This window comes from Bombyx mori, chromosome 10 (genome assembly GCF_030269925.1).
Source record: "Bombyx mori chromosome 10, ASM3026992v2".
Taxonomy (NCBI): Eukaryota; Metazoa; Arthropoda; class Insecta; order Lepidoptera; family Bombycidae; genus Bombyx; species Bombyx mori.
Genome location: NC_085116.1, coordinates 15520084 through 15547053, shown reverse-complemented (window position 1 = coordinate 15547053; position 26970 = coordinate 15520084). Strand labels below are relative to the sequence as shown.

Here is a 26970-nt window from a genome sequence, read left to right as displayed (position 1 = left end):
ACACACACACACACACACAGTTGGGATCTCGTTCATACATCTAGTGCAACAAAGGACATACCAGTATGCTTAGTGCGAGTTTTTTAACGTTCTCGATAGCGTAAAAGTTAACTCAAATTTGTATGGAGTTAGAACGTTTGCCTACGTTTGCCACTATGGGCGCTGTTCTAACTGCATACAAAATTGAGTTAACTTTTATGCTATCGAGAAAGTTAAAAACTCGCACTAAGCACAGGAGACTTAAATTATATACATACGCAAAATCATTCATTTTACGCCAAACTAATTTAGAAAGTCTAACTCTAAAAATACGAGACATCGCTTACAGATCAAAGTACAGTCACAGTTATGTACAATAATAATACCTATTTGAAGCAAACGAATCGCGAATCGAATTATTGGCAAAATCGATTATTCCACGATCGAGTTTGCGAATAAAAATGTTGTTATAAAAATTGACGATAAAGGTGAACGGACATTTAGGTACTGTTATTTTTGTACCGAACCGTAATTTAGGAATTTAATTTCAGCAACTCAAGCGCGGTGAGAAGCTGTTTTTGAGGGGGCAATCAAGACGGTGCCTGGTGAAGCAATGCATGACAAATGACGCTAAAAATTAGGTTTTCTTTACAGCGGAAGAAGATATCGGAACGAGCTAACGATGCGTCTAGTGCTAAGTGGTTACCGGAACCCGTAGATATTTTTGTTCCCGCCTGTTCATAATCTATGGTTTGTACATAATCTATGTTTTGTGTATTTAACGTGTTGTGTTTATAATATCTATATCTATATATATAAAAATGAATGGCTGTTCGTTAGTCTCACTAAAACTCGAGAACGGCTGGACCGATTTGGCTAATTTTGGTCTTGAATTATTTGTGGAAGTCCAGAGAAAGTTTAAAAGGTAGATAAATATGAAAATAATCCTTTGATGTTTCCCCCGATAGATAGATAAGAAAATGCTCGGAATTAAATAAAAATAACAATTTTGTTTTTCCTTTGATGTTTCCCCCGTCGTAAGGATTCCTTTTTATTTTATTTTAAGTTTATTTTAAACAAAAGTTTAGGTCTTATTTATCGATTGAGGCACTACGAAGTCTGCCGGGTCAGCTAGTGTTTAAATAAATAGTAACCATAAATTCAAGATCACAGATTAAGAAGCGTATTATGCATAGTCATCTCTACTAATATCGCCTATCATCGAAACATTACATCATAAGAAATGCAATGTAGGTCGTTGACCCGTGGCATTGACCATAAATTACACTTAATTTTATAACGCTTTGTGCTGTGTTAATGCAATATTCTTTTTATTTACAAATTACACAGATTACTTAGTGCGTGTACAAATTCGTCGACGTGGTCTAAAGGATAAGACGTCCGGTGGATTCGTAACGAGTGATGTGACTGAACCAGTGTTCGAATCCCGCAGGAAGATACCAAATTTTTTTAGTGAAATATGCACTTCGCAATAGTTCACGAATTAGTTCCACGGTGAAAGAATAACGTCGCGCAAAAAAAAACAAACAGTAGGTCGTTTTATGACCCCGCACGCGTAGATACCACCACCCTGTCTATTTTTACCGTGAAGCAGTAATGGTTTTCGGTTTGAAGGGTGGGGCAGCCGTTGTACTGTAAAAACTGAGACTTAAAATTGATGTCTCAGTGTGGATGGCGGTATTAACGCGCTTTATGTCTATGGGCTCCAGTGACAACTTATCCAAGATTCTATCCTTATTCAAAAATAAATTAAAAAACAAGGCTGTAAATTTTTTCGGTTTTTTTTTTAATAAAATCAATCTCAGAGTACCACAGATATTATTAATGAATTGTTAATCTATAAAACTCGTATATAGTACTCGTAAATAAATAGTCTCGATAAAACTTGAGAACAGCTGGACCGATTTGGCTAAATTTGGTCTTGAATTATTTGTGGAAGTCCAGAGAAGGTTTAAAGGCTTCGTCAAAGAGAACGCGTACTTAGCGCGCGTCAGATCGCTAAACTAACGCCGCGCTATGACGCCGAGATGTGTTGTACCACTACGGTATGTTACCATAGTAGTACAACACATCTCGGCGTCATAGCGTGGCGCTCTGACGCGCGCTAATTACGCGTTCTGTTTGACGAAGCCTTAAAAGATAGATAAATATGAAAATGCTCGGAATTGAATAAAAATAACAATTTTGTTTTTCCTTTCATGTGTCCCCGTCGGACGGATTCCTTTTGTTTGTTTTAAGTTTATTTTATAAAAAAACTTTAGGTCTTTTATTTACCGATTGAGGCACTACGAAGTCTGCCGGGTCAGCTTATAATAAATAGCTTAACAAGCTTATAAATTATTAATTTGATTCTTGACGTCCGTCCGTGGTCCGTACACGGTAGATGTACATCCAATTGAATGGTTGACCGATTAAACTTATCACATCCAAACCCAGACCATGATCCCGAAGCAATTCTCGACTCTTTGATGCTCGATCCATTTGTAATTCCAATATAACTCCACTTATAACACTTGTATTAATGTTCTTGTTTGAATTGAACTATCTTTATACTTATTTTCGTTGCTTTTAGCTGTTTTTATTATGCCCAAGATTATTGTGATGCAATACGGTATTTGGGAGGAAAAAATCACTTTTGAAAAAGAGAAATACAAGTTTATCGGAGGCCATAGACAAAATGTGAATCCGCCACTGAGCTTGAGCTAGAGCTCTCAATTGTATAATATTTAACTGATTGCTTCTTTGTAGAAATAAGGCGGTGGTTACCCGTGCGGGTTCACAAACGCCTTAACAATTTGCACAATAATGATATAAAAAAGGAATAAAGACATGTTTCGTTGGTTATATCTAGTTACAATACTGTTACGCCGATAAGAGTAACGCCATCTATAGCTGAATAGTCGAAGGAATATCGAAGGATCTAGTAGTACCCAGAATGCTCGAGAATACAACGCCATCTATTGTCAGGTAGCGGAAGTTGCTACTAGAGAGGTGTGGAATATTCTCGATAATTCTAGGGATGAGGTATCGGCTATAAAAGCGTTGTAGGGATGGCACATCAGTCAAAGGGGATTGCCCCGAGGCCCGATCCGTGCCTCCGCAAGGGACACGAACACCCAACGACACGACATTCAGTAATCGGAACTACTCGAAGCGAAACAGCGAACGGATCACCTGAAGCGAAGCGGAACAAGCGAATTGAGAGTTTTAAAGTGCTTGTTGAGTTTTTTAAAGTGTTTGTGAAGTGTCTAGGTGTTGAATACAGTTTTAAGTTGTACTTTGGTGAAATTTTATTTATCCCTAACCCCAGCGCGTAACAATACTAACTAAAACAATCGAGTTTATACTTTTCCAGTGAACACAATACGTTATCAAAACGGTATTGAAACATTTCCTTTTTGGATGCGCGAATGGATGCGTGTTTTGATAGATATTATCATAATTAATAATGTAAATTACGCATATGCCTGCTCTTTTAGATTATGGCGCAATAAATTATTATTGTTTCCGGCCGAGATAACCAGTATACAGAACTCTTCGTCGTGCTAGAAAGGCACAATAGCGCACGAGGTCTTCCATGCGGTGAACCGATTTGGATTATGTTTGCAGTAGAACAACCTCGGACAAGTAGAGATGGCGGGACATCATAAGACGCGTCTGTTCCGTTCAATACCACATAACGATCACGACCACTCCATTAAGGCTGAAGCGACTAAGAAGAAATCATTTTCAACACATCTGATAGCGGGAAACAGCTAGTGGCGTAAGTAAATAGTACAAATGTACTTCTACTTTTGAAGATTGGGCTATCTATTATGGTGTTCCTTATTTGGTCTTCAGACCGATCACGTTTTAAGCCAGCATGGTACAGTACTACCCACATGATTGCACCTCATGGTCATGATGGGGTCATTGGACTTGTTTGCCTATTATCGCTAAAAAAGCAACCTCCACAAGTTTCATTAACGGTGCTCAATGCCGACAGAAGAAATGTGATAACAAATCGGCTTTCGCAAACAGACAATTAATGCAGGTCAATGTTATTGATATAGGCCTCCCACAAGGTGGACAGACAATTTGACGAAGGTCGCGGTAACCTTTAGGACGTGGGCAGCGTAGGATAGGTCATTGTGGCTACCTTTGGGGAAGACGTTTTACAGCAGTGGCCGATGTTGATGATGGTCAATCATTAATGACCAGGCTTTTCTTTTACCTACCTAAGCTGAGCGTAACATTAACTAGTAAGTGAGCTCACGGGGCTCAAATTTAACGATGTTGCTAACACGAACCCTAGAAAGGGCCGTGCTTCGCAGAATCTATCACCGGATCGGAAACGCGACCCACTGAGAAGATCCGGCGAGAAACTCAGTGACCTGTGTCTGTGAGTTAATTTACTCGCCGAGCCCTTCGTCGCAAGCGACGGGTTCGACGAGAACGATGACCGTGACCAGGCCTTTGATTAAGTTCCCATATGACATCGCACAGTCGCAACTGGTGTTAGTCTGCAGCCACTTAGTGACTAGTATAACCTGACGTATGATTTTTTCGCGGCAAGAATAACTAAATCGTTTCTTTTTGGTCTTTAAGTTTCATCCTTACTCCACATGTTGGGGTAAAATGGTGGTTCTGCTCGTCAACATCAGGTAGTCTGCGACGACCTCATCAAGCTAATCAATTAAAATTAAAATGATCACAGGAAAAGAAGGTGCTGGTGTTTCAACCAAGCCTTGAATGACCAAATTTCACACAAAGCTCTCAGAAAGTTGCCCTTGGGCACGATGAAATCGGTAATTTATATTATGCTTCGTAAATTACTGGTGGTAGGACCTCTTGTGAGTCCACAAGGGTAGGTACCACCACCCTGCCTATTTCTGCCGTGGAGCAGTAATGCATTTCGGTTTGAAGGGTGAGGCAGCCGTTGTAACCATATTAGAACTTATATCTCAAAGGTGGGTGACGCATTTACGTTGTAGATGTCTATGGCTCCAGTAACCACTTAACACTAGGTGGGCTGTGAGCTTGTCCAGCCATCTAAGCAATAAAAAAATATTATATTTAAAACAATTTTTACCGTTTATTATTTGTTTTCGACGTTTCGAACAGTTCAGTTTTCATCATAGTCGCCGAGCCGTTTTTACGTCAACATAGCGGAATCTTCGGAGCCGGTAAGTTTCGTTGTTAATTTCTTCTAGTAAATTTAATTTTGTTGCTCGAGAGATATAAAAAATAGAATGACAGCTCATAATTAGCTCCCTTGCTAGGGGACGCGACTACCCCCACGGATATAATTTCGTTTCGACTACACAAAACGATAGACATATTTACTAATTACTAGAGGTCTGCAGTAGTCGAAATCCGACTATAATTAATTGGAATTGTACGTTTGTACACTATTTTGATTTTATTTTATACTTCTATAATCACAAATTTCGGCAAGACTACACTATAAAAAATATTAACAAAGACAAACAATAAATAATCTATTCTCAATTTGACAACAGACGCCAAGAACAAAAGTTTGACAATAAGTATGCATGCGTGTGTGCGTCAAGTACATGGTATGTAGTGTGTGTAATGTTTTCTTTATTGATTTAATGTATCTTTTATGCATTATTTTAAAAAAATATTAGCATTGTGCATTTCTTCTCTATATTCTCTATAAGTGTGGAACATTGCATACTCCTCCATCCGCGCAATTTTCGTATAAAGGGATACAAAGTTTTTGCTTCACGTATTAATATATTTATAACCAAAAGCAAACTCATTAGCAAACAAATTTTGAATCAGTTACTCTATTTCCCATGCCGATTATGTGACTTAGTTTTAAGCTGGTAATCTTTTTTTAAATGGTTAGAGCTACAAATTGGTTTTTCTGTAACAATTCAGCTACAACGAAGGATTACATTTTTACAATGCCAGTTTAATAGAATTCGTCTTTTTTTACTTTCAAATGTTTATACTAAAGTTTAATGTTATATTTAAATAGTGATAGACATTATATAGGGAAAAAATAACTTAAAAAAAAAATCTTCAATACCATACTAACCAAGGCCAAAAGCCAACAAACTCAGAGTTCTTTGTACCATAAACGGGGTTTTAACATCCACCCACACTCATTACGTTTTTAGTCAACAATTACTGTTACCGGTGATGTTATGTGAGATTTAACTGCGAATGAACGACAAAGCTTTTCAAATCTTTTTTTATTTATTTTTTTATTGCTTAAATGGTTGGACGAGCTCACAGCCCACCTGATGTTAAATGGTTACTGGAGCCCATGGACATCTACAACGTAAATGCGCCACCCACCTTGAGATATAAGTTCTAAGATCTCAGTATAGTTACAACGGCTGCCCCACCCTTCAAACCGAAACGCATTACTGCTTCACGGCAGAAATAGGCAGGGCGGTGGTACCTACCCGCGCGGACTCACAAGAGGTCCTACCACCAAAATCACGGGTCATTAAAGCTTATATATCATTTGAAACCTAAAATTCCGAAACGTTGCTGCAATTGCTATCTCTGTTAATTGAAATGTTAATAATTTGCTAATTCGCACACTAAAAGTGGCCGAGGATCGATCTGCATTGGTTGGAGATAAAAAATAAAACGTTATTCTAGATGTGTTTTCTCGAATTTTACATAAACAAACTATTAAACAGCAAACGAAGTTATTGTGTGAGTATATCTTACTTATTAAATCATTACTCGTCACGTAGTCTCATAAAAACAAAACAATGTATGTATTCAAGTCCTAGACAGGCAGTGCACTGCGGGAATCAAGGCAAGACAATGGGAAAGCGACTAGGTTACAAATTGCATCACACGCCCACTCAACGACCTTGCTCTTATTTTATTTTCATACTTGGCCGATAGCGGTTATGAACTAAAACAAATGCCCTTTAACCGATAACAATTCGCGTATTTAACTGGTGGTAGGACCTCTTGGGAGTCCGCACGGGTGGGTACCACCACCCCGCCTATTTCCGCCGTGAAGCAGCAATGCGTTTCGGTTCGAAGGGTGGAGTAGCCGTTGTAACTATACTTGAGACCTTAGAACTTGTATCTCGAGGTGGGTGGCGCATTTACGTTGTAGATATCTATGGGCTCCAGTAACCACTTAACACCAGGTGGGCTGTGAGCTCGTCACCCATCTAAGCTATAAAAAAAAGCGACTTATCGCTGCAGATTATAGCGCATCGAGCAAGTCATAGCGATTTATCCTAGTGAGACCTTATAGATAAACTCGCTTGCAAAATGTGCACATGTGGAGCGTTAGGTTCTCAAATTAGGCTATATCTTCATTTTTTTAGGTGTGTAATTCTTTTGAGATTATTCCTTTTAGATGCAACGTTCAGTCCAAGATTTGCTCACCAAAAGTGAGCATTTTAAGACGACCTTTTTGTGTTCGTGATCTGTGAAATCCATAAACGGTATAGAATTAAAGAAGTGATATAGCTCTTAGAAAACCGTTCCAATTTACGCAGATGTCGGAGCATATACTCTTTCTTGTAGAAATTTCGTGACAGTTCAGTTTTATCAGTGTGCTTAGTCTCTGGCGGCAAACTTAGGGGCGCTGTTCTAACTCCACACAAATTTAAGTTAACTTTTACGCGATCGAGAAGTTAAAAAACTTGCTCTAAGCACATAGAAACCAATGAAACTGGTAATAGGAAGTTTTTTTATTTTTTTTTATTGCCTAGATGTCTGGTAGTAGGTCGTCTTCTGAGTTCGCACATATAGGTACCAACACACTGCCTATTTCTGCCGTGAAGCAGTAAGGCGTTTCGGTATGAAGGGTAGGCCAGATCAGCCGTTGTACTGTTAAAATTGAGATCTTAAAAATCTTATCTCAGGGTGGCGGCATTTACATTGTAGATGTCTATGGGCTCTGGTAACCACTTAACACCAGGTGATCCGTTGGCAATAAAATAAAACGTTAAAAATATTTATAACTATTTTATATTTATGATTACGAAACTAAATAATGTAATGTTTTTTTGTGGCGTTTTACAACATTTTGCTAAACTTGACCTTAATAAATTCGAAGTGTCATTTATAAAGTTCAGCAAAAACTTGCTATGTACCCGTCTCGGTCAGAGTTGCGAGACATTCCAGGCTCATTCGCTACGGTCATTCAACTAATACATTACAATGAACTAGCTCTGTTTGTCTTAATTTTTGAAAAGTAGAAAAAAACTCAAAATTTCACGTAGGTACCATAACATATAAAACTACTATTAACTGTATTTTATCGTTGTATTTATATTATTATTATATATCGTGTGTGAGTGTCCACTGCCCACGAAAACTGTAATCGAAATTTGACAATAAAAAGGCGGGATTAAAGTACCTACTACATAACCTTATTTATGTCTGTCACTCGCGAATATCGAAAAGAATATTTCTAAAATATGCTTTTCATGTAGTAGCTAGTGGATTTTACAAAAAATATTAGCTGATTGATTTAGTGCAGACTGTAGCTAAAACACGACAATATATTCATAAGAATAACTATTTTAGAAATTGCAAGTAGTTTTCTCCCCAATCTAATAGGTACAATGAGTGGTTCATTCATTTTATCAATTGTGAAGTATTGTGATCAGTTGAAAGTGCGATGTCCTATTTAAAATGGTTAGAGTTAAATATAAGATACACATTCGAAGAATTCGTTGTAAAAATGGGGTACACTGGCGGAACTGGTATTAAGAACTGGTATTCAAGAAATTAAGATTGAGACTGTACATACATCGTAGTTAACTTGACAAATATTCAGACGAAGGATAGATAGGAAAAAACTCATTTAGCTTTTCGTGACTTCGACCAAAACTAAGGTAATGTATGGTAAATGATACATTAAGTAAATAATGAATGTATTTTTTGGAAAATATAAATAATTTCCTTTCCTTTTTGCAAGCCAGACTAGAACGGCTAGAAACAGGTTTATGAATCAGTGTATAAGTTGGGAATTGAGCAACAGAAAGGAAAATACAAATAGGAACAAGTTATCACATTTTAATGGAATCCAATTCATTGATGACTCATATCAGTATTCCTCTGGTTTTTTTTTATATTTGGAGAATATTTTTTCTTTGATGATTTCATTTCTTCTTCATCTGATTTAATATATCCAATAATAATAATTATTTTGATTTTTCAATTCAAATCTTACCCATACTTTCAAAGGAGTAATAGCAGGCTATTAGTATAGTTTTAACAAATTAAACTTCATCAAGGTTATTTTACAAGCTGTACAATTTTGCATTTTTCTGTGGCAAAATCTTGTTCTTATTTGAAAGCAATTTTTCTTTTTTATTCCATAGATAGGTGTACTAGCTCACGGCCTACCTAGTGTTAAGTGGTTACTGGAGCCCATAGACATCTACAACGTAAATGCGCCACCCACCTTGAGATATCAGTTCTGAGGTCTCAGTATAGTTACAACGGCTGCCCCGCCCTTCAAACCGAAACGCATTACCTAGCCGTGCAGACTCACAAGAGGTCCTACCACCTGTAAAATCTCTTTTTGTTTATTGCATATAGTTCATTGTTGGTAGTGTTATGTGTTTATTAGAGACCAAACACAATACAACGTGAATGTCACAACGGACCTTGAGTTATGAGATCAAGTTCTCAATTGTATAGCCTTCAAACAAGAACATATCACTACCTTGTCACTGAACTATTGGTGTGAGCTCACAAGACATCCTAGGAACCCACAATCGCAGTATCATACTCTGTTCATAACAATAGAATAAGGGAAAATTTGGTTAGATTGGATTAACCAGAATATGATAGTCATAAACATTGTCTTACATGTAGTTTTTATCAGCTTATACTGACAGCCAAGCTCACTGTCTTTGTAATGTTACACAGTTACTGCAGCTTGTAAACATTTAAACACTTTTATAGAAATACTTATTGATAAGAATAAAGTAGATAGAATAGATAGAAATACTTAGAATATAAACATATTAAACATTTTTCCCCATAAAATATTTGGCTTTAGATTTCAATTAAGATTTGTACTAGTAGTGTAGAGATCATCTCCTGTAAGTCAAATCCATAAAATTACCATTTAATATTGTTGGCAGGAAGGTTTTTAAATCTAATCTAGATCCCCCAAGAAGTTAGCCAGTAATGAGACCTAGGTTGACTATTCATTTTAGGACCAATTGACTATTCATTTTAATGTAAAGTTTTTATTTTTAATCTACAGTGTGATTGATTGATTTATAAATTATTCATTATGTATATTGATAATGTTGATATGATAAGATATCAGTGATCATATTAATAATTCATGTGAGCAAAAATATATTTACAAAAATAATTTTAAGGCATAACTTATCAATATTGCTTATTTATGTACCGAAATGAATTAGAAAACTAGTATTATAGATTTACTAATGATGTACTTTTTTAAAATATTGGAACACTTTTATTTTTTAATAGGAATTTTTTTGAAATACAGAATATACCGACCACATATTAAGTTTAAGACTGCGGAAATTCGCTATGAGCAATTAATTTTTAAAACTTATTTTACAGTCAGATATTATACATAAAACTTAAATTTCTTATAAATATTCCGCTAGCTCCTTATTAATTTAGAATTTTATTTAAATAAATTTAAGGTAGGTAGGTACTTACCTATAAAAATTCAAGTCGCATTCGAAAACTGAACATTGTATTTTATAAAAACTAAACTTTTAAATTGTTTTGAAAAGTTATTGAGGTTCACGTCACAAAGACATTAAAATTCAAGACTTCGCGTTTAACGTCCACAATTTCACACAAAAACAAATAAACACAGTTCTGTCACTGTCAAAGTTATTTTTTCTTTGGTGCGTCGATTGGATGAGTAAAAGAAAAGAAGCACATAAACTTCTCTTTTGTATTAAAAATGAAATGGAAAGGAATAAAACAGATTATGAATTTTTTTTGCATGAAACGATATTACAAAACACCGTAGGTATTGGTTTTCGGTTGATGGATGCCGTCAATTTACAGAGAATTCAATGGACTTTTCGAATCAACCCAATAAACTGCTTCCAGCTATTTTGTGTCATTCTTTATTGTGTACTTTGCTTGTGCATGTTAAACGTTTAATAAACCATTTTACACGTTTCAAACAAAATAAATCTAAATAAAATAATAAGCGCTCTTTTCAATTTTAATATCTCAGACACTAATAATTCATTGAAAATTTAAAAGCATTAATAATTTTTAAAAAGAACGTTGAACTGGAAAACTGCTTAAAGTTAACGAATGAATTTCAATTGAATTTGAAGAACCCAGCTCTTTTGCTATTAGCGGGAGAAAAGAAAAACTTTGGTTGCCATAGCAACAGAGTTTGTATTTCCTCCAGTTTGTATTTAGCTGTACCTTACTAAATAGTGCATAATTTAAATTAAGCTATGTACATCACATTTTACGAGGAAGTAACAAACACAAAATAAACATAGAGATCGTTGCAAGCTATAAACATTGCTTAAACTACTTAAACGCCTTAGTCTCGCGTAAAGTGCAATTAATCCCACGTATTTATACACTGTGTACATATATCTAATTAATTGGTGATTCTGCACACAGTTACTGAAATATTTAATTTTATAGCTAATTCCTAAGTTCAGCTAAGTTAGGCTTTAAGATGACCAGTATGTCCCGCTGGTTGGACGTGGAAGTAGGTACAGATGATATAGATCTAAATACTTTGCCGTCTAATTTAGCTCTTGTCGATCTGCAGAATGATAAAGATTATAAACTACTGGTCGCTGATTTTGGAAAAGGCGAAGAGGGCCCTAAACTTAAGGTAAGTAAGAAAGTTATCTTTCACTGGAATTATAAATTAAAATAAACCAAAAAAAGCATCTAGAAATATACCTAACATTGAAATATTGTACTATTTTTAAATAAACTGATATTGTATCTACCTTAAAGCATTACTAAAAAAATATTAGTACAGAATAATTGTGTATTAGTCTAATTTATTAAATAAACTATAACTATAGGTGTATAGTTTGCGAGAGTTATAATAATTTCTATTTGTAGAGCAATCACTATTTTTTGAAGGTTTTGAAATTATTGGCTCTGTGTCATGGTTTTTTTTTATTTAAAGCACCTTCCCCTGTGGTTGGAGGCTGACTTCACTTGACAACACTTGACTTCATTATTGTTCCTATTTTTTTAGGTTCCCTAGTTGTGATAAAGTCAAACTAGGTTATTAAATGTATACAATTTCAGGTATTCAAAGGAACAATGCAAACATCAGACATCCTGTTACCAGAACTACCCCTTGGCATAGTTGGTTTCTATACGTCAGAGGCAATTCCAAGGTCCATGCCAATCATAGCTGTGGCATTCAGCTCTGCAGTATACTTATACAGAAATATGAAGTTTTTTTACAAATATCTATTGCCATCGGTTGATTTGAGCGTCCACGAGATGGATGTTTGGAAGCAGGTAATTTTTAATATCCCTGGTACTAAGTTGGTAGTAGGGCGTCTTGTTAGCTCACCCAGGTGGTATTACCAACAACTTCTACCAAAAAGCAGTAATGTGGTATGAAAGGCCGGTTCTCGAAAGCGTAAAAGTTAACTCAGATTTGAAGTCGCCGTGGCCTAAAAGATAAGACGTCCGGTGCATTCATGTTGAAGCGATGCACCTGTGTTCGAATCCAGCAGGCGGGTAGCAATTTTTCTAATGAAATACGTACTCAACAACGATTCACGATTGACTTCCACGGTGAAGGAATAACATCGTGTAATAAAAATCAAACCCGCAAAATAATAATTTGCGTGATTACTGGTGGTAGGACCTCTTGTGAGTCCGCGCGGGTAGGTACCACCGCCCTGCCTATTTCTACCGTGAAGTAGTAATGCGTTTCGGTATGAAGGGTGGGGCAGCCGCTGTAACTATACTTGAGACCTTGAACTTATATCTCAAGGTGGGTGGCGCATTTACGTTGTAGATGTCTATGGGCTCCAGTAACCACTTAACACCAGGTGGGCTGTGAGCTCGTCCACCCATCTAAGCAATAAAAAAAATAAAAAAATGGTATGCAGTTGGAACAGCGCCCTTAGCGGCAAACGTAGGCGAATGTTCCAACTCCATACAAATTTAAATTAGCTCTTCCATTATCGAGAACGTTAAAAAACTCGCACTAAGCCCACTGAACTATACATTTCATACATTTTGTAGGCATTTCATACATTTGTGATGTCTACACTGTGTCATTGGCATTTCTCACGTTGATCAGGAGGGATGCATGGTCATCTGCTGCCATTATAATAAATAAAAAATACCTTTTTAAAAACTTCAGCTAATAAACTCAGAAAATCAGACACCAGAAATGATAACAATACTCCAAGAGAATTTAAAAGCTATTCCTCCGAAGATATTAAGTCTGCAATCTCAGAATTTCCTGGCTCTTACCTTAGACCAGCAGTTGGAATACCTAGAACAAGCTGCCGAACTACCTATGTGGAAACCTCCTGAGATCACATGCATCAGTACATTGAAGATGAACTCAATAGACCAGTATTCTGTGAGTTGTTTGGTAGTCGGTACAGAAGATGGTTACATTATTATTTTGGATCCCCAAACATTTACAACTCTGTCGCAGGTTTGTAATCTTTTATTAATAAAAGAGATTCTAAACTGTACTTAGGGTTTATTAAAAGCAGAGCAATTCATTATTAAGCTTCTAAAAATTGAACTTACAACAATGGGTAAGCTATTAGTATAAGCAATTAAGAGTCATAGTTACAGTCCAATCTATTTGTCCTAAAGAAACAAAATTTAACAAATTCACTAATATATTATAGACTATAAAGCTACAAAGAAATGAACAATTTTTTTCAAGAAATCTTATAAGTACCTTACAAACAAAATTTAAACAGTCAACCAGAAAGACACATAAAGATAGCCACACTGTGAATTATTTTTATCATAAAAACATAGCAACCCTGATGAAGGGCCGTGGTGCGCGCTTCCCTCCGGACTACTTGCCAAAATTTCACAATTTGGCCACTTAATCAGTGGTAGATTTATGCCCGTGAAGCTCGGATTTAGAGCGGCATATTTTCAGAGAAGAAAAAAAGTAAAGACCGTCTCTTATGAAAATCAGTTGAAAGAAATTGTATAAAAAATAGATATTTTAAATTTTAAATGAAAATATTGGATTGAAAATTAATAAAATTTAATCTAACGTTAGGGATGGCGCGATAAACAAGGCCTAGAGCGGCTTATAGGCCTACATCCATCTCTGAACATAATAACCATTATATCGACTGTATTTTTCCGGATACGTCAAATAGGAACTAGAACCCGCTAGAACTCGAAAAGTACGTCTTATATCACATCCAAAGCTTTATGGTGACTATGTTTGTTCTCATATAGGCTAAACTATGTCCAATGAAGAAAACACCTTACAGAATGATAACAACCGGATTGTATAATGTTGACTACAGAATTACAGTTGCGTCAAGGTGCGAGATTAATTTTAAGCTATTAATGCTTCAATTTTGCACCCAAGTAGTTTTTTGATGCTTCAAAAGCCACAAAAATATTAAGTCGTTTCGGATCCTCCCGATCCACTAACGGTGCTTCTAGGTATCTCGAGCACCGGACATCGTTCTTGTCGAACCCGTTGCTGGCGACGAAGGGCTCGACGAGTAAATTAACCCATAGACGCCCATTGAGTTCCTCGCCGGATCTTCTCAGTGGGTCGCGTTTCCGATCCGCTGGTAGATTCTGCGAAGCACTGCTCTTGCTAGGGCCAGTGTTAGCAACGTCCACATGTTAGAGCCCCGTGAGCTCACCTATTCGTTCGGTGAATCTAGAATGACCCCTTAAAGTCACTAAAATAGGTAAAAAATTGGTGTCACGACTATTACAGTGGCTGTCCTACCCCTCAAACTAGAACACGTAATTGCTTTGCGTTAGAAATAAGAGGGCTTTAGATGCTCACTTGGGCGGCTCAAAAACATGCTGAACCAATACATAAATGCACTTGTAATGCTTAGCTTCTTCTGAGTTTCATTTCCGCGTTGGTAATAATGTTTTAGTTTGTTCTGCACGTTGTGTTACTTAAAATTTATTTGCAAGTACCCTCTGAAAATTATGTCAAGATATTGTAATGAAATTTGAAAATATGGAACTTAAAGAAACTTAATCGTCTTAATGAAAACATTCTTAAATTTAAACTTTCTTTGTTTGATGTTTTTTTATGTTTAACGAGTTGTAGACGCAGTTAAAAGTAATTTTGCGGTTTAATATGGTTTTTTTTTTAAAATGTCATAATATTGTTTCCAACTTTTCGAATACTACATAGGCGGCAGTGAAAATTTCGGGAATTAACGAAGTGACACAACATTACTATTTAAAAATGTATTTATTGCTTTTCGAAGTATTCTCCGCGAAATTTGACACATTATTCCATACGATGGAACCAATCATTGAAGCAACCATTCCATTCGGAAGTTGGGGTCTCCAAAATGGCCGTTTTGTAGGCGTCCACAGCTTCTTCAGGTGATGAAAATCTCTGTCCACGCAATTTATTCTTTATTTTAGGGAAAGTATAGAAATCATTAGGGATTAGGTCGGGGCTGTACGGCAGATGGTCTAATAATTCTATGTTTTCTTGCTCTAAAAATTCTTTTGTTCTGTGCGCGGTGTGAGAACTCGCATTGTCGTGATGGAGGATGATGCGGCGGTTGCAGTTCTCTTTACGGAGTTCAGAAACGACCTGTGGCAAACAAATGCTAGCATACCATTCTGCATTAACCGTTCTTTGTCCCTCAAGAGGAATAGTCGTAACATGGCCGGTTTTGGAGACAAACGTGGCCACCATTTTTTTTGCAACACTCCGTGAACGAAAAATTTTTGTTGGCTTTAACTCATTTTCGAACACCCAAACTCGTGACTGGTTTTGTGTTTCGGGTTCGTACGCGTATATCCAAGATTCGTCACCTGATACAATGTTGTATACAGCATTTGAGGATCCTGCGTGGAATCTTTCGAGAGTTCTGACGCACCAAGTAACGCGAGTCGCTTTTTGCTCTTCACAGAGCGAATGCGGTATCCATCGGGAAAACAACTTTTTTACACCTAATTGATCATGCAAGATTATTTGTATTTGACTCATGCCAATGTCTAAAGTTGCCTGAATTTCGCGGTATGTCACATGTCAATCTTCCTCAATCAGCTTACGCACAGCATCAACGTTTTCTTGGGTGACTGCAGTTTTTGGACGACCTTGACGGGGATCATCACTGAGCTTGACACGTCCACGTTGAAACTCAGCAAACCAGCGATAAATTGTGGTTTTGGATGGGGCTTCATCACCAAATGCAGAAATTATCCGGTCAACACACTGTTTTTGTGTTAAACCACTTCGAAAGTCATAATAAATCATCGCTCTTGAATTTTCTCGAGTCAAGTCCATTTTCTCAACGACTAAACAAGTTTGACAAAACCTCGTGACAAGACCGAGAATCTTTTTTTAAATAAATAAATGGTATTCGAGTTTTAAAACCAAGGAGTTTTCAATTAAAAAGATTTTAATATGATAGGAACAGTGGAAATATTCCATTCCCGATACTTTTAGTGCAGCCCTCGTACTTTACAGTTTTCATGGTCACAGACGATTTTATTTGTATTGTCATTTCTTTTGTTTTCAGGAGTCGTAGATATAATTAAAACTAATTTTGCGGTTTAATCGTGCCTTTATTATTTTCACTTGTATTTATTTTTGCCGATTCAAATACTTTACAGTTTTGGTAGTCACTTACAACTAAGGTATTACGAGTGTTTGTGAACATCGGAATATTGTGCTAACGTCTTAATTTTGTATTAAAAGTGTTTCTGGATATTTATCTCTCTTTGCTTACATAAAGAATGAACGTTATCGTGAGGTCTATGTTAATGTTTCACTCGGGTTTTCATCTGAACAATAAGAGTTCTGTTAGATAAACTCCAACCGTTTTTTTAACCATTTTTAATGCAATGATATCGCGCACTACAAATGGTTTCAACTTAGTTTTCTTTAGCAAGTATTGAGATTTTGTTAAATCACATAAAATATCTGGCACCGTTTGTGTGTGTTGTTATTTTAACTTAGATGGGTGGACGAGCTTACAGCCCACCTGGTGTTAAGTAGTTACTGGAGCCCATAGACATCTACGACGTAAATGCGCCACCCACCTTGAGACATAAGTTCTAAGATCTCAAGTATGATTACAACGGCTGCCCCCTTCAAACCGAAACGCAATACTGCTTCACGGCAGAAATAGGCAGGGTGGTGGCACCTACCCGCGCGGACTCAAGAGGTCCTACCACCAGTAACGAAGTAAATTCTTGGTTTTATAAAGATTAAAATACCGGGTACAGCAGTGGATCCCTATACGCTGATAATCTTGATGGTAATGATTAAAAAAAAGCTGATATAAAAATTGTACCCCGCGTTCGTGCGCTAATATTTTCAGGGAGAAATCAGTGTGCTTATTGAAGAGGGAATCCACCGAAGGGCGCATACTATTCAATACAGAGGAACACATCATATCTATAGAGGTCATCACCGCCGATGAAAGCATCATAGTTATATGTACAGACAACACGATGTCATGTTACACCAAAAAGGCATGTATCTCCAATGGACAAAGCTTATTAATTCGCTTTTATTAGCTTCAGACGTATGTATGTTCGTATGTAACGAAATTTTTGAACATGATTTTGACCCCGTTCAAAAGGTCGGATTAACTCGAAATTTGGTATACTTATTAAGGACCGATGACAAATGAATATAAAAAAAAAAATTGAAAAATTTTTAATTCAACTAAAAAATGAAAAATAAATTTTAATAAATTTGAATTAAAAATAGTGTTAAGAAAAAAATATTTTATTGTAAAAAAAGAAGCGTGGGGTGCTTAGTAGTTATAAATATATAATGAACAGATATGAGTATATCCTGAAAAGTACCCCACGCTTTTTTACAATAAAATCATTTCTTATTTTTTTATTATTAAATTTTTATTACTTTTTTTAAACTATTATTTATTTTTGCATTGTTACATTCTGAACTAAACGTAATTGTTCAGGGTAAGAAGCAGTGGTGCGTCAACTTGGAGCACAGGCCGATATCGATGACTCTGGTGCCGGTACTGCATTTGGGAGTCACCTTAGTGGGGGTGGCGCTGACTTCAGGGCATGTCCACTTCTATGAAGGGAAAGCGCGTTTGGACACATTGTTTGTTAGAGGTAGCTGGCTGTTTTTGGAGATGTTCTCTATGAAAGCGCCACCTGATTTCTTCCGGTGGGCGTCGTAAAGGTTTCGAGGGATGTACTGGTGCTGGGACCTCTTGTGAGTCCACGCAGGTAGGTACCACCACCCCGCCTATTTCTGCCGCGAAGCAGTAATGCGTTTCGGTTTGAAGGGTGGGACAGCCGTTGTAACTATACTTGAGACCTTAGAACTTATATCTCAAGGTGGGTGGCGCATTTACGTTGTGGATGTCTATAGGCTCTTCTTAATATCAGAGCATCTGAGTCTGTCTGAACGGTTGCTCCAAAGCGTTAATGTGATGATTATATTACGTTTTTTACCAAATCCAACTGGCGATTTAAATAGCAAATTGAGTTTTAATCAAATTGTATTTTTTTTCGTCAGGCGCTTACGCTGATTTCGATCTGCTTTATTGTGCTAATATAGTCTTGCTTCAGGATTCCATTGATCCGCGTTAATAAAAATATAATATTTTCACCTCAGCCATAAATTGGACATTGTTCAGCCATAAATTTGAAACAATCGTATTTTACTATGCTCTGTCTCTTTCACATGCATATAAAAAAGCGAGTGAAAAAACAAACCCCTTCGAAATTTGATTTTGGAATTCGATCTCAAAGAAAACTCGTTCGGAAACACGTAATACCCTAAAATTTAAATATATTTGTATAATCAGAATGTAATTGTAAAGAAATCACGTTTTTTTTAAATAGTTATATCAATCTATTCCTGTTGATTTCTATGTTTCCTAAGTAATATGTGTTCTCACTGCTGAGGTGAAAAGTTATGTGTGCTACACGAGGGTAATTTTTTTTGCATCTCGTGCTGTTGAGTCCCTCACTCAGGATTCTAAAATTGAATCACTCGCTACGCTCGTGAATCAATCATAGGATCCTTCGCTTGCTCGGGACTCAAAATCAGCACTGGAAACAAAAAACAACTTTGCTCTCTTGTTGCACAAATAACTATTGTTCGAATTATGGTAGGCAGCGGCTTAGCTCTGCCCCTGGCATTGCTGACGTCCATGAGCGACGGTGACCACTTACCATCAGGTGGGCCGTATGCTCGTCTGCCTACAAAGGCAATAAAAAAAAAAAAAAAAAGAATTCTTACAATGCGTTTGTGAGCCCTTTTAAGACATTAATTAGATAATAGGTGAAGCGCATTGAGGCACGGTGAAGTTCAACCGCCCTGCCTTTTACTGTCCTGAAGCAGTCATGCCCTCCACTTTCTAGAGCGACCCAGCAAATACGCAATTGAAAATTCGACCTTATGTCTTAGGTACGTGGGTTGGTTACGGTATTCCACTGACTGTACAGTTATTTAAGATGTTTATTCTGGTTTAGATGTCGCTTCGGTGATGAGGTTCGGTCGGTTGGGTCAAGAGGAGCACGTGCTCATCGTTGTGACCGGCAGTGAGTACATTTTGTAATTTTTTATTTTATTGCTCTTGTAGGCAGACGAGTATACGGGTGGTGGTGGTGAGTGGTTACCGTCGCCCATGGACGCCAGCAGTGGAGTAACTAAACTAAAGTCGGATCTATTTAGTGCAATGATTGCTTTGTACAGATTATTTTTTAACGACACGTGTCCTGGTCTCAAAAACAAACTAGTATCCAAGTTCCTTTGCTTATAATTGATGAGAGAATGTCATTCTGATTACATTGCGCAGTCTGTTCTATGTATTTATATTTTTTGCATTGCCGCGCTCTACTTTTTTAATTTTTTTATAGTTTATAATTTTTATTTATAATTTTTTACTATATAAATATGTGCATTATTTCTTATTTAGTAATCTGTGAAGTTAGTAGTGTGTGTAGTTAGCTCTTGTTTTCATGTTGTTTTCAAATATATATATTGCTGTAACATGTCATAGTGTGTTATAAGAGATTGTTGTACATGCCTGTAACTGGCTTACATACCAGTACCTTATTTTATACATGTTAATTTTAAGCTTGAATGTTTTGTGTGTATTGCTGTTGGTGTGTCTAAATAAAAAAAAAAAAAAAAAATTACAACACCAATAGTTTCGATCTCGTTGATGTGTTATCGGAGCTTTATAAGCCCGTTACAAGAAGACTGTCAAAAAGTGTTATTTGTCTATATATTAATACGTGAAGCAAAAACTTAGTATCCCTTTTTACGAAAATTGCGCGGACGGAGGAGTATGAAATTTTCCACACTTATAGAGAATATAGAGAAGAAATGCACAATGCTAATATTTGTTTAAAATAATACATAAAAGATACATTAAATCAATAAAGAAAAAAAAAACGAAGTAAAAAAACCTGAAATCGCTTGGATTGAATAACATTAGAACTACCCAGATCGAGCTCCGTGAGCTCAACTACCAGTCCGTGAGTAGCTACAATAGCCCCTTAAGCTACAAGCGACTAGAGAGAGGAAAAACATGGATTACTAAAATTGATTCTTTCAAATTGGACGTGTTATTTTACGCGTTAAAGAAATAATGGAGTTGGTGATATCAAATCGTATTCTCTGATCACGTTACGAATATAATAAATTAATGTAGATTTTGGCGATCGTTCAGGGATGAACAATCCTTATGTGTTACAGTGTGATAAATCTATATATTAATACGTGAAGCAAAAACTTTGTACCCCTTGTTACAAAAATTGCGCGGACGGATTTTTTAAAATTATGTATTAATGATACATTAAATCAATAAAAAAAACATTACACACACTACCATGTATTTGTGACATACACACACACACAAACACACATATAATACATATACTCTTTGTTTATTGTCAACCTTTTGTTATTGCTTATAGTCTGTGGTCAAATTGAGAATAGGTTAATATTATTTGTCTTTAATATTATTTGTCCTGAGTGTAGTCTTGGCGAAATCTGTGATTATAGAAGTATACAATATAACCATAATAATGTTCAAACTTATAATTTCAATTAATTATAGTCGAATTTCGGCTACTGCGGGACCACTAGTAACAATAGAACCGTTTTAAGCGTGCAGTTTTAATTTTTGTTTCTCGAATGGCTTGATGCCGGTTCGGCCGATGGGCCGCAAGCTCATCGTCCGTTTTGGGTTTTGCTTTAAAGGCGGGAACCTGATGTTGAAGATCTTGAAGCGCACGGCGGATTTCAACAGCAGCGCGGCCGGAGTCGAGCCGGCGCCCTCCGCCGCCGCCGGACACAAGCCCTGGCTGATACCGAAGAAATCAAAACTGTTTCTAGAACAATCGGCGAGGGAGCGAGAAAATGCCGTCCGTAAGTTTCATGTAATAAAATTTAAACTTACTGGTGGTAGGTCCTCTTGTGAGTCCGCACGGGTAGGTACCACCACCCTGCCTATTTCTGCCGTGAAGCAGCAATGCGTTTCGGCTTGAAGGATGGGGAAGCCGTTGTAATTATACTTGAGACCTTAGAGCTTATACCTCAAGGTGAGTGGCGCATTTACGTCGTAGATGTCTATGGGCTCCGGTAACCACTTAACACCAGGTGGGCTGTAAGCTCGTCCACCCAAAAAAAAACATCGGATCGGATCGGAAACGCGACCCACTGAGAAGATCCGGCGAGAAACTCAGTGGGCTGTGTCTGTGGGTTAATTTACCCGTCGAGCCCTTCGTCGTAAACGACGGGTTCGACGAGGACGGTGACCGGTGCTTGAGGTACCTAAAAGCAGCGTTAGTGGATCGGGAGGATCCGAAATGACGTGCTTAGAGCGACGTCGACTGTTTACCATTCGGTCTACAGAATCGGGTAATTACCTGTGCACTGTAATTTCCGTTATTAAAAAACAAAACTTGGAAAGAAATTAATTATTTATTGATTTTCGTACACCATTTGCTCGCCTCCTTTACTCCAACACTTATATAAATTAAGACTTCAATATGTTGCTCTGAAAAAGCAGTGTTTTATTTATTTCGATTATAATACATAACAAACAAAAAATCTAGTACTATTACTAGATTAACTTGTAAAAGCATAGTAAAAACATTTAAAGTCATACAAAAGGGAGAGTAATATTTCTGTGTGCTTAGTGCCCTTCGTTTGCCGCTAGGGGCGCTGTTCCAACTCCATACAAATTTGATTTAAGTTTTACGCAATCAAGAAGTTAAAAAACTCCTAGTACTAAATGAACTGAATGAACATCTCAACTATGTCTGTAGGTTTTTTTTTACCTAACATAAAAAATAACCAGTAAATTCTCGGTTATTGCCATATATTGTGTTTTCATAGTTCATAACGTAATTTTCGTAAATAATTTTAAACATAAATCAATCGTTATCGTGTTGTAGAGAAATACCGTGTTATAAGCTAGTTTTGGGGAATTTTTCTTTTCGTTTTAAGAGTGGAACTGTGTTTTAAAACACCGTGTTATGGTAAGGTTATCTGTATTACTTATCTGGTACTAGTATCCAAATTTTCTTTCAGCTATGCACGAGGCTTTTCAATTAGAATTGAACAGATTGAGGTTGCTGGCCACAAGAACGCTCCTGGATGCTCACGCCAAATCCGAGAATTTCATGGGAGTCGGGGCCATGGAGCCCATAGGACTGACGGCTGAGGTGAGACTACTGCGGAGGGTGGAATTTATACCGGATAACCAAAGAAAAACTTTTTTCATGTAACGTATCTATATGTAAAAAATGACTAGGGTTCTACGTAATGCGATACCAGCGACTTAGATCTCATGGCTCGAGGTTGGGGTTTGGCCATTCACGCTGTTCACACAATTCAGACACGATTCACACACAATTCAGCAAGTGACACCTCGTATGAGTTTGAAAAAAAAAGAAAACGCTATGATGTCTATTGAATCAGATAACTGTTTAACCATAGATAATACACATAAATTAATTATAGATAAGCAACTCACTCAACAAAAATGTTTACGGGCGTCGGCCACTAGATGGCCTCGCTTCGATTAGTTTCTCATTGCTCCTATAGATGGCAGTAACATATTTTATTTTTAATGAAGGACTTTGTAAATTTTCTGAAACCACAAATTGATATAATTTGTCTGTAACAAATAAAGGCTTAAGACCAATCTTAGTTAACTAAATAGACGCAGAACCGATGACAAAACAATAATTTTAATATTTCGACTAAGGTTTTTTTTTACTAAAATGAGGGGTTTTGTAGGTTGAAGGTCTGGGCCCCGTGTTCCGGGTGACGCTCTTCGTGGAGAACAAGTCAAAGGAGCGAGCGGTAGCGGGGCTCGCGGTACTATTCCACGCGCACACCGCCCACTACAGAGTAACGAATCCATACATTAAGGTGCGTATTGAGTAGGGAGTTTTGTACTAATACAGTTGTGACTTAGACCTCACATTCCCGGATCTTTTTTTTTATTGCGTATATGGGTGGACGAGCTCACAGTCCACCTGGTGTTAAGTGGTTACTGGAGCCCATAGACATCTACAACTTAAAAGCGTCACCCGCCTTGAGATATAAGGTCTGAGGTCTCAGTATAGTTACAACGGCTGCCCCACCCTTCAAACCGCAACGCATTACTGCTTCACGGCAGAAATAGGCAGGGCGGTGGTACCTACCCGCGCGGACTCACAAGAGGTCCTACCAACAGTAAGTATCGGCGTTTACATGAGTCTATGCAGGAAACGTTATATATGACGGATTGGCTGGTTCCATAGTGTCCAAAATGATGACATCATTCTCTTCATCATTATCATAACTTTCCATGGTGACAGTAATTACGTCTCAATTTTCCAATGAATTCCTTTTATTACATTTCATGTGTACAGCGATAACAACAGAGAGCTCCGCTCCGTTCGACTGATCGTGCCGGAATGTTTTGTGCGACAATAATCACTCGTATTTATGGTAGAAAGTAGCTTAGTCATGAATTCTCTTGAATACCGTCTTAAACAGTTGTTGACATGCGCAACATTAAAAAAACAGTTAACTTTAACTAATTTTAATTAACTAAAGAGTGACGTTGCGCAAACATCTATATATCTTCTATCTCTATATATAAAAATGAATTGCTGTTCGTTAGTCTCGCTAAAACTCGACAACGGCTGGACCGATTTGGCTAATTTTGGTCTTGAATTATTTGTGGAAGTCCAGAGAAGGTTTAAAAGGTCTAGATAAATACGAAAATGCTCGGTTTTAAATAAAAATAACAATTTTATTTTTCCTTTGATGTGTATGATTTAAGTTTATTTTATACAAAAGTTTAGGTCTTTTATCGATTGAGGCACTACGAAGTCTGCCGGGTCAGCTAGTATACAATATATTTATTTGTCGCGAGGCTTAGGGGAAACCTATGTCATTCGTTCGAAACGTTTTATTACGAAGTTTTAAACTTCGCCTTAAACGTGTTATTTCGTATTTAATTACTTAACTAAGTTCGTGTAGGATTTGAGTTGAGTGTAGTTCATAAATCTAACTGTTGGTAGAGAGAGACAGAGAGAGAGAAAGAGTTGTTCCCCCAATACGATTTAGACCTTATGTCTAAGTCAATCGAAGATATAGAAGTAAGTCCTGAGCTGATTACATAATCATAAATATATTATAAGGTTAGATAAATAATGACAGATAAACTTAATAAATAATATTATCGGATTAGAGCTGTGAATGTATATTTTTTTAATCCTAACTTTTTCCTTGTAATTTTTGAAAAGCTGACTGTTTTTCAATTGTTAATTAAATGGGGTCGCTCTTCCTTGTTCGAGTGATCTGTGTTACGATCTCACCACCGTCTGCAAAACAATAATTATGTATATTTACAAATGAATCTGGTCGTTGTAATGTCGGAATAACAGTTTTTTTTTTACTAAATGCATATGAAAACATACACTATCATATTATTAGTAAAACACATTACATTTTACATTTTTTTTGAATTGTTCCTTTTGTAATTTTATTTAATAAATGATTTGTAGAATATCACAAAAGACTAATGGTAATTTAAATTAAAATATTAGTTTTTAATTAGTATCGCTGGTTTTTTGTCAGCACTATTGCTTTTTTTTTGGAACTAGGCAGATGCTTTGACATTCATTAAATATTCTTTGATTACGTTTAAGCTGAACTAGGCATCTCTACGAGAATTGCCGCCACTTTCCCGCGCAAGATTTTTCAGTTTTTCGATCACGTTGCGAGGAAAAAGGGTGACAATCTCGAAAAACCACTCGTTACCGGCAAAGTGGAAGGAAAGAAAGAGGCCACGGGGGTTCATGGGCTGGTCCGATCAAATTAAGACGACATTGGACTCCAGCATCAATGTCGCTATCCATTGCGCCGAGGACAGAAATGAATGGAGGAACATTTCTTCTCAGTCGTTTGCACTCTTGGCAGAGCAGTCGTTGTCATTTTTAACCCATAGACACAGCCCACTGAGTTTCTCGCCGGATCTTCTCAGTGGGTCGCGTTTACGATTCGGTGGTAGATTCTGCGAAGCCCTGCTCTTGCTAGGGCCAGTGTTAGCAACACTCCGTTAGTTTGAGCTCCGTGAGCTCACCTATATGTTAGGCAAAGCTGAAATAGCCTCTAAGGCTATCAGCATAGATAGGAGAATGTGGTCATCAGTTCAGGTGGTGGTGCGCTACACAAGACGTCGCCATTCCTCGCGTACCGCGGCCCTTGTCCACTCGTTAACAGAAACTTTTTTTTTTTTTTTTAGTTGCTTAGGTGTATGGACGAGCTCACAGCCCACCTGGTGTTAAGTGGTTACTGGAGCCCATAGACATCTACAACGTAAATGCGCCACCCACCTCGAGATATAAGTTCTAAGGTCTCAGTATAGTTACAACGGCTACCCCACCCTTCGAACCGAAACGCATTACTGCTTCACGGCGGAAATAGGCGGGGTGGTGGTACCTACCCGTGCGGACTCACAAGAGGTCCTACCACCAGTTTGGCTTTGGAGCTTCCTTTATTTATTCGACCGGTCCATCGTAACGGTGATCTGTCGCGCCGCTTTGTACCCTCTATCATGCCTATGGAGTTACATAGTCCGAACAAAATGCTCCGTAAAGATCTCACTGAGCCACTCAGAAACACGATGCAAGGAGGAGGAGAATTTAAGCTGACATTTTATTTTATTTTTATTGCTTAGATGGGTGGACGATCTCACAGCTCACCTGGTGTTAAGTGGTTACTGGAGCCCATAGAAATCTACAACGTAAATGCGCCTCCCACCTCGAGATATAAGTACTAAGGTCTCAGTATAGTTACAACGACTACCCCACCCTTCGAACCGAAACGCATTACTGATTCACGGCGGAAATAGGGCCGGGCGGTGGCACCCACCCGCGCGGACTCACAAGAATTCCTTCCAACAGTAATCAATGACATTAATCTGTCAAAACTAATTCACCGTTCACGTGCAGGTACCGTTAATATCTCCGGGAGGGAAATTAAAATTTCCAACGAAGATCGAAGAGGTATTCGAGGAGAACATAAATCCTGATGTGTTCTTTCGTCCTGTGACCGGACAGGCCGGGGACCGCGCGCTGGTCAAAGTGTTACTGCTGAAAGAGGACAGGAAGAGGCCCGTACTGGCGGCCACAGTTCAGATGCCTCCGACCGATCCGATGATGTTGCCATTCGAGAAAATACAATCCGGTTACCAGAATAACGCTGTCGATTGGGAAATAGAACGAAAAAATTGAATAAGATGTAGTATTATAATAAATAAAGCGTTTTATTTCTTCTCTTGTTTATTGTAGCTA

The 26970-nt window shown here is 37.4% G+C and overlaps 2 protein-coding genes and 1 long non-coding RNA gene across 8 annotated transcripts in view; 1 reads left to right on the top strand and 2 right to left on the bottom strand.

Annotated features, from left to right (window-relative positions):
• Positions 1 to 10993, bottom strand: part of LOC101739343 (ephexin-1) — a 146210-nt gene extending 135217 nt beyond the window's left edge. For all 4 annotated transcript variants that reach the window (XM_038013343.2, XM_062670734.1, XM_062670733.1 and 1 more), the window contains exon 1: positions 10654 to 10993. The gene's annotated coding sequence lies outside the window, so the exon portion shown is untranslated. The remainder of the gene's footprint in view (positions 1 to 10653) is intronic.
• LOC101739624 (Bardet-Biedl syndrome 1 protein) lies at positions 7553 to 26970 on the top strand. 3 transcript variants are annotated; one of them, XM_021353256.3, is made up of 12 exons: positions 7553 to 8212; positions 11750 to 11815; positions 12247 to 12465; positions 13325 to 13627; positions 14404 to 14492; positions 17490 to 17643; positions 18102 to 18261; positions 19633 to 19701; positions 21371 to 21538; positions 22706 to 22839; positions 23417 to 23551; positions 26629 to 26970. In XM_021353256.3, exons 3-12 carry the CDS (start codon positions 12262 to 12264, stop codon positions 26908 to 26910), a joined length of 1698 nt encoding a protein of 565 aa, XP_021208931.2. In that variant the 5' UTR covers positions 7553 to 8212; positions 11750 to 11815; positions 12247 to 12261; the 3' UTR covers positions 26911 to 26970. The 3 variants fall into 3 exon arrangements, with proteins under 3 accessions (XP_021208931.2, XP_021208926.2, XP_021208923.2); XM_021353251.3 differs by lacking the exon at positions 7553 to 8212 and adding an exon at positions 8252 to 8834; XM_021353248.3 differs by lacking the exon at positions 7553 to 8212 and having other exon boundaries at positions 11204 to 11815.
• Positions 22075 to 23507, bottom strand: LOC134199565 (uncharacterized). The gene is made up of 2 exons (XR_009974115.1): positions 23151 to 23507; positions 22075 to 22848 (listed from the first exon to the last, which is right to left on the bottom strand). It is a non-coding gene; the product is annotated as an uncharacterized LOC134199565 (long non-coding RNA).

Excerpts from the sequence above, each read along its gene's own strand:
- LOC101739624 (XM_021353248.3), top strand. The coding sequence starts at position 11,654 with ATGACCAGTATGTCCCGCTGGTTGGACGTGGAAGTAGGTACAGATGAT. Across the intron at positions 11,816-12,246 it reads AAGAGGGCCCTAAACTTAAG|GTATTCAAAGGAACAATGCA; the intron begins GTAAGTAAGAAA and ends ATACAATTTCAG. Across the intron at positions 23,552-26,628 it reads TAACGAATCCATACATTAAG|GTACCGTTAATATCTCCGGG; the intron begins GTGCGTATTGAG and ends GTTCACGTGCAG.